Below are 8,297 nucleotides of genomic sequence, written 5' to 3' on the forward strand. Positions count from 1 at the left end.
ATTTTAAACTGTAATTTTGCTTCAGTAATCATATTATATACCGGGTAAGTGTGTTCATGGTTATCAGTCCCAGTTTTGCTTGATTGGCTTTGCAGTTTTGGTCATGTTAGTCTGTCCATGGTTTTGGTGTTGTCTTCTCCTGGTTTTCCGCTTGTTCTTTTCTTTTTCCTTTCTTGATTCGACACAAGGGGGTCGGGTAGAGGTCCAGCGCTGGACTAGAAACCCCCTTGCTCGGTTGCGCTCTACCCCTGACGATTCGCAGCCATTTACGAGCCTAATGGTGTCGCAGTCAGCTTTTCTTTCCTTTTGAGTTGTTTAGATTTGCTCATTTCATACACCTGTGTTTCATTTTGCATGGGATTTCTTTGGGTTTTAGAACTGCCCTTTTCTGTTTTTTTAAGAACGAAGGGTTTGTGTAGGGATTGTTTCTTATTTATTATTCTTATTTTTTAAGAACGAATAATTTTCATGTTCAAATGTTTGTTTATCCCTCTTACTTGATTTAGTTTCTTGTACATGTACTATCTGGCTGTTTCTGAAATTAAAGTTTTTGTTTTCACACAGAGATCGTTTTGTTTTGCTAACTCCACTGTGAGGTTGAGAGTTTGCTTTGTGAATTTCTCTTCCTCATTTCACAGACTAATTTTTGGTTATGATTTTCCCTCAACTCACCATCCACACACACAGTATTTTCCCCACACCTACCCACTTTACTAGAGATTATTATTTCAGTTACTTGAGAGAAACCCCTTCTCGTAGGGGAATTCTTGCTGCAGCACCATAATCATGCCACAAAGGTTGCTAGTATACTGCTGTTTTTGTTTTTTTTTACTTTATACAATTATCTTCAAAAATCTGCTTTCAGTGCATTTATATTCTTCATTGTGCTCGCGATTTGTTACTTTCCTTATCTTCTTGTTTACATAATTAATCTCGCCCGTGAAAGAAGAGAGGATCTTCTTGGCAGGTCTTTTGCCACCACAGTTATCTTCATGAACTCGGCTTTAAATCCATATGGTTGGAGAGTTCCTGAGCTAAGAAATGCAATGCTACAAGTGTTTTGTGCCGAGGAAGGAAGATAGACGAATTCTGTCGTTTGACCAAGTCAAACTAACTCGTAAATTAAAACTAGTACGAGAGTACAAACTCTCTAGAACAAACACATAGCGGTTTTTAGGACTGGAGCTTGTCGTGCAGGGAGTGTGTAAAATACAAACTTCAAATTAACTCAACAGCGTTAAAAGCAGCTTAATTAAATGGAGGCAACAAAATAGCTACTATGAAATGGTAAATGAAATGGATCATGTATGAACTGCGGATATGAAATCAAGTGAAGCAATGATCCTCGCAGTTATGAACGCAGTTTTTGCAATTACTTAAAGAAGCCTGAAAAATTCAGAACTTCAACGGGGTTTGAACCCGTGACCTCGCGATACTGGTGCGACTCTCTAACCAACTGAGCTATCAAGCCACTGACGTTGGAAGCTGGTCATTTGTGAGTTCCAATGTTCCCGTGAGGAATGAATCAACGATGAAATGGTATAGGAAATGGATCATATATGAATTGCGCATATGAAATCAAGGGAAGCTAAGATCCTCGCAGTTATAAACGCAATTTTTGCAGTTGCGTAAAGAACTCACAAATGACCAGCTCCCAATGTCAGTGGCTTCATAGCTCAGTTGGTTGGAGCATGGCACCGGTATCGCGAGGTCACGTGTTCAAACCCTGTTGAAATTCTGAATTTTTCAGGCTTCTTTACGCAATTGCAAAAATTGCGTTTATAACTGCGAGGATCATAGCTCTACTTAAACTAGCTACTGCAAAGCCACGTGGAATTTTATTGTAGACTACGGAAGACAGCTACAGGTGATGACTAAAGCGGGATAATATCCTTCCACGGATCGAAGGGGAACCAAAGTTGTCCCTGTCAGGACCATACAGGAATACAAAAGACACGCAGGAGGACCTCCAAAGACATTAATTAATTTCATTCGCAATCAAACCGAATGTCTTTTTTTTAGTTTCTATTGGGCGCGTTTAACTATCCTTACGCATGTTCAAACGTACAAGGCTCATCGTCTTGTTTTTCGATCATGCAATTTCTTTAACAAGTAGGTTGAAATAATCATATTCAATCACTCGTCACCCACACTATTTTGTTGTTTTGGAAACGCAGGAAACGATATTATTCCATCCCTCGGATAGTAGACACGCAATGATTAATCATTTTATTGGCGGTTTAATAAGTCTTTACTTATTCTTGTAGATATATTTTTTACTCGGACTGAAACATCTAGATTTTAGCAATAGAGGACTTTTTTGCGTGTTTACACAGCCTCATCAAAACACGAGGGGGAGTTACGAGAATTCGAGACAGTTTTGTAAACCCGAGAGGTGGTCGAGGGTTTGCATAACTGCCGAGAATTCTCCCAGCTCCACGGGGTCTTTAGATAAGGCTATGCAAAAGAGGAAAAAAAGTCCGAATGAACTGTATTCCGGTCATTCCGTTCATTTTGTTATCGGGAGCAGAATAGTATTCCGTTCATTCCGAAAACGGAATAGGTCCCAAAAGAACACGAATACCGTCTATTCCGTGTATTCCTCTTCCGGAAAAATGTGTCATCGATGAAAAATAGACATGCAATGCGTACGTGTGGTAGAGCAGTAACACAGCGCTTTATTCCACATTGTCCACTGAGCTGCGTTTTGTCTTCCAGGAGATTCAAGTTGTCTTTGCGTAATATTTAGCCCTAATAGTACACGATATTGTTTTGGTTTGGTAATTCATAATAGTGCCATGGTAGATGCCTTGGGTAAATAGCCCCTTGAGAAGTGGTGACTAGGAAAATACTCAACCCAGAACGATTGAAGAAAATAAAATGGAATATCGAAAACATTGGCTTCGAGGCAGACATGTTAATCATTTTCGAGTTCCTTTAGAACTTCTTTTTCGCCTCAAGGTTAAGTGTGCACTCTAATCGTCTGGCAGCTTTGTAAGACAAAAGTTCACTGAAGTTAAATCCTGTCCGGCGAGGTTAGTACCTGGATGGGAGACCTCTTTGTGACCGAAATTCTAGTTTAACGATCAAAAATGCGAACTAAGCAAGGTATAGCTTTAATAATTGTTAGCCTGCTTTTGGAAAACAAATATTGATACACAGTTTTTAGGAAAAGCAGAAGCAAGTTTTCAGGAAGTGACGAGCGAGAATGAAATATAATTTTTGGCATTAGCAACAACATTTGCGATGTGAAAACAACACACATCTTGAACAGAGAATATACAAATTTACTTTTGGCGAAAATCATTCTGGGAGATTTTTGCTACGTTCAATTTTTTTATCGTAATTTTTGCTGCTCAAGTAAATTGGAAAATCGAAAGTGACATCGAATTCATCTGGCGCCATTTTCATGTTACCTTTCACGTTTACTCGCAAAACAAGGGATACATCTGTGTCAAAATGATGGCAGAACCCGGGTTTTTTTCTTACTTGGTTTTTTTCTTTTTCAATTAAGTGTTTTAAAGATCGACAAGAAATGTGCGAATGCAACACAAAGATCACATTAGCCCATTTCTTGAGGTTGACCATTGTTTCGGCAAAGTCCAAAATCTACTCTCCTAGATAAGGTTATTTATCACCAGGTAATTCCATCGTTTGGAAATAGCAGCTGCTTTATTATTCATCAGCGTCACAAATTCTTGCCAATTTTGGAGCTCATTTTGTTGAAACTCAAGCATGATTTCAACAGGCCGGTTTTTGTTCGTGAGTTATGCATGCGCTGCGGGCCTATTGTCACCTACAACTCGGTGACATAGTGTGTAGTGCACTTACACTTACAGCCCACTACCACAAAAAATATTCAAACAAACTTTACTTTAGAGAGCTTTTTGAAGGACTCGAGTTGAGACATATGGCAAAATATATCTCGTCTCGTATTAATATTAATTGGTTGTTAATTGTGTTGTTTCGAATGTAAAGGCGGCATAGATTAAACTATTTTGCATTAGCTGAATATTCTGGAGTCCCCCGTGGAGTTCCATATTGCACTCTTTTATTCATAATACTGTCAAGTTGAGATTGTCGAAAAAAGCACTATAGAAAAGATATGTTATATTTGAATATGAGTTGATAAAGATAACCAGACGGGCTCACATTTTTCAATGGACTGTATAAACACACAATATCAACACATGGAAAAATCACCTTTGCACTTACTTAGACTGTAGAATGAATCAAAGGGTACAGAGTGCGTTAAATGAAAAAAAAATATTCTTATTAGAATTCAAATGATAAGACTGGGACTGTATAAGCACTCAGAAAAATTTCGCAAACACTCAATAAGTGTCGGAAAAGCTTCCAATTGGAGATTGCTAGAATGTACATGTGATGCGTGGATCTAAAAGCGAGACAAAAGAATAAAAGCCAGAGAGAAGATTTTGAATGTTTGAACAATTAAATGTCGACTACTATATATACCGCCCTCGTAATTGATCCTTGTCCATTTTTAAAGTAAAATGGATAGCAACAAAATGAGAGGATACGTAAACTTCGAGCACGGATTCGAGCCAGTATTCGAGCTAGGATTCGAGCCAGGATCCGAGCCAGGATTCGAGCTAGGATCCGAGCCAGGATTCCAGCCAGGATTCGAGCTACAATGATCTTTCTCCGCTATTTTTAACATGACATATCACATAACCAGGTTTCCTTGTTTGTGTTTCCGCTTTTTTAAGGTAAGGTAAGGAAAGGTAAATTTTATTTCCTCAGGGTGGCCCATTCAGCCACGAGGCTGGAATTGAGAGGGGCCCTGGACTAAAAATATAATACAAGTCACAAGTCATGTGGAGTAACGCGTAGGAAGCGAACTCTTGATTTTTTTGGATAGCACCAAAGTTTATGTATTTATTCAAGTCGAGACTTGTCTTTTATGCCCGTTGTTCGTCCCAAGATCGGGACAGCAAACAAAAGGGCCATTCAAACTTAAACAACAGCGATTTGCACAGGCTCACCTCTACTTGCCCCCATCTTGACAAAAAGAAGAATCAAATCACGTGATCAAAATGGCGGGAAAAACCAAAGGCGCAAACAGTCTGGGCGCACAAAGGGAGGATTCTAGCTCGGATCGTGGGTCTATTCTTAGTTTATCTCAGAAAAGAGCCAATTCACCGTTGCTGTTGAGAGAAGTGCATGAAGGCAAAACGAGTTGCATCTCGGTAGCCTGGAAGTTAAGAAATAATTTGCCAGTGTTTAAATTAACACATACACTAATACACCACTACCGTTTCTTGTTTAACCGGAGAATTAGGGAAGCAGATGTTCGAAGGTGTAATAGCTGTTGAGTTTTATTTCCCGGTCATCGAGTTCCATAAGTATAAAACTTAAAAATGGTTTGCTTTAAAATCAGAAAAAAACCAATTAACCGTTGCTGTTGAGAAAAGTGTATGCCAGGCAAAACAAGATACATCTCGGTAGCCTGAAAGTTAAGAAATAATTTGCCTGTGTTTAAACAACCAATACACCTATACATCACTAACGTTTCATGTTTAACCGGAGAATTAGGGAAGCAGATGTTCGAAGGTGTAATAGCTGTTGAGTTTTATTTCCCAGTTATTGAGTTCCATAAGTATAAAACTTAAAAATGGTTTGCTTTAAAATCAGAAAAGAACCAGTTCACTGCTGCTGTGGAGAAAAGTGTATGCCAGGCAAAACAAGTTGCATCTCAGTAGCCTCTTTATGACGAAGTCGGCCCAACAAGCGTGTCGAGATTAAGACCTCTCTTTTGCTCTGCCATGGAAAGAGGCAAAAAAAAGTTTCAGTAAACTATTGAAAAAAAAAAAAACATCGACTCAATGAATGACAAATTCATGACATTTGAATATTCATTTCAGGACAGCATCTGGAAAACTACTGCATTGACTTTGATTTGCTTACAGACTATTCCATGAATTTGCGAAGACAACTGTGGTTCTCATCCCATAAAGCCAGACCACTTGTTACAACTGACAACTCGCAACAAGTCCCTATGAGCTGGATACCAGCTCTCGAGATATTAGCCGTCCATTACATTGACAATTGGGATATTTGAGAGAAACTTCCTATTCCAGCTATCACTTCTGTGCACGCAGAAAATGAGAACGTATTTAGATACCAAAACCCTCAAAAAGTCCACAGAAATTTTGAAACTGGTTGTTTGCATTCCAAAAACCGTAAACCATAACTTGTAGGCGAAACATAAAGTTGAAGAGAAGTAAAAAGATGGTCATATCTTTTGTTTTGTTTTGTTTTGTTTTTTTTCTTTCAAATACAATTTCACGCCATATTTAATTACATTACCTTGGTATGTGCTAATTGCGGAAAATGAAAGCTTACAATACATCTTATTCAAAAGTGGCCGTCATTTGAGAATTCTCTAGTTTAATTACAAATTGACCCTTTCGCCCTCATTCAACGTTAAACATCTTTCGATTTTTACGTTTAAAAGCGAGGCCAAAAGGGCCAATTTTCAACGAAACAAAATAATACTAAAATGACGGCCATTTTGGAACAAGGTGTATGACTTGTTTCGCAGGGAGTGTCAATATTTATCTTTCTCATTTTTTTTCCGACAGCGGCTGCAGGAGTAGCCTTAGCAGTCACGGAGTTAAGGCGGCTTTCGATAGAAAGGATCATATTGCAGACTGCTTAGCTCTTTCACCAAGCACAAGCTTTTGAGAATAACTTGAACGTGGAAGGAAAGGTTTGATTTCCGTGAAAAGATCAGAAAGAAAGAAGATCATTGCTGAGACTACTCGGTGTTGATTAAATTCAGACGTCAAGAAAAGATGGAAAAACATGAAAGTGCAATCATGTTAGTAAACTGTGTTGTAAACATTGTACTTGCTTTCACAGCGACCATTGGAAATATGCTTGTGCTGTACGCAGTGTGGAGGAAGCCGACGCTTCGTTCGCCCTCTATCCTTTTACTATGTGGTCTGGCGTCAACTGATTTAGCTGTTGGTTTGATCGCACAACCTCTTTTTATAGCAAGTAGCTTAATTATCTTGTACTCTCGATCGGAGACACTGAAACTAACGTTTCAAAGAGGATCTAACGCCATTAGTTTCCCTGTTTGCGGAGTGTCCCTATGCATAATTGCAGGACTCAGTCTAGACAGACTCACTGCCATTCTGAAGCCGCTGCAGTATCCCAGCATCGTTACTGTTCGGAGAGTTACTGGTATGCTTCTAGCAATTTGGACAGTTTGTGTATTGGCAGGAACCACTCAGCTTTGGGAGAAACGAATTCTATTAGCTGGCGTTGCCTCTGTGATATTGATCGCTTTCGTTATCTCCGTTATATGTCACGCGACCATTTTCGTAATTGTTCGGCGTCATCGACAAGAAATTCAAATTCAGGCTCGAGCGTGTGAGGGAGCTGATGCCACCGCAAGTATGGCCAGCCTTCAAAAATCTGCCTTTAGTGCATTTATATTCTTCATTGTCCTCGCGATTTGTTACTTTCCTTATCTCCTTGTTTACATAATTTATTTCACCCGTGAAAGAAGAGAGGGTCTTCTTGGCAGGTCTCTTGCCTCCACAGTTGTCTTTATGAACTCGGCTTTAAATCCATTTTTATATGGTTGGAGAGTACCTGAGTTAAGAAATGCAATGCGACAAGTATTTCGTGCCAACGAAGTAAGATCCATGAATTCTGTCGTTTGACCAGGTCAAACTAACTCGTAAATAAAAACTAGTACGAGAGTAAAAACAGTCTAGAACAAACACATAGCGGTTTTTAGGATTGGCGCTTGTCATGCAGGGAGTGTGTAAAATACAAAAATTCAAATTAACTGAACAGTTTTAAAAGCGGCTTAATTAAATGGAGGCAACAAACTAGCTACTATGAAATGGTATATGAAATGGATCATATATGAACTGCGGATATGCAATCAAGTGAAGCTATTATCCTCGCAGTTATGGACGCAGTTTTGCAATTACGTAAAGAAGCTTGAAAAATTCAGGACTTCAACGGGGTTTGAACCCGTGATCTCGCGATACCGGTACGACTCTCTAACTGAGAGCTATGAAGCCACTGACGTTGGGAGATGGTCATTTGTGAGTTCCAATGTTCCCGTGAGGAATGAACTGCGGATATGAAATCAAGTAAAGCAATGACACTCGCAGTTATGAAAGCAATCTTTGGAATTGCGTAAAGAACTTGCAAATAACCCGCTCCCAACGTCAGTGGCTTCATAGCTCAGTTTGTTAGAGGGCACCAGTATCGCGACGTCACGGTTTCAAACCCCGTTGAAGTCCCGAATT

The 8,297-nt window shown here is 39.3% G+C and overlaps 1 protein-coding gene across 1 annotated transcript; it reads left to right on the forward strand.

Moving 5' to 3' along the window:
• The first annotated feature begins 6,539 nt into the window (after positions 1 to 6,539).
• On the forward strand, positions 6,540 to 7,827 carry LOC138057924 (melanocortin receptor 3-like). The gene has a single exon (XM_068903829.1). It carries the CDS (start codon positions 6,819 to 6,821, stop codon positions 7,695 to 7,697), a length of 879 nt encoding a protein of 292 aa, XP_068759930.1. The 5' UTR covers positions 6,540 to 6,818; the 3' UTR covers positions 7,698 to 7,827.
• The last annotated feature ends 470 nt before the right edge of the window (positions 7,828 to 8,297 follow it).

The sequence above is a fragment of the Montipora capricornis genome, chromosome 7 (genome assembly GCF_036669925.1).
Source record: "Montipora capricornis isolate CH-2021 chromosome 7, ASM3666992v2, whole genome shotgun sequence".
Taxonomy (NCBI): domain Eukaryota; kingdom Metazoa; phylum Cnidaria; class Anthozoa; order Scleractinia; family Acroporidae; genus Montipora; species Montipora capricornis.

Bases quoted from the DNA above. Each gene is read 5' to 3' on its own strand.
- LOC138057924 (XM_068903829.1), top strand. From the start codon at position 6,819: ATGGAAAAACATGAAAGTGCAATCATGTTAGTAAACTGTGTTGTAAAC.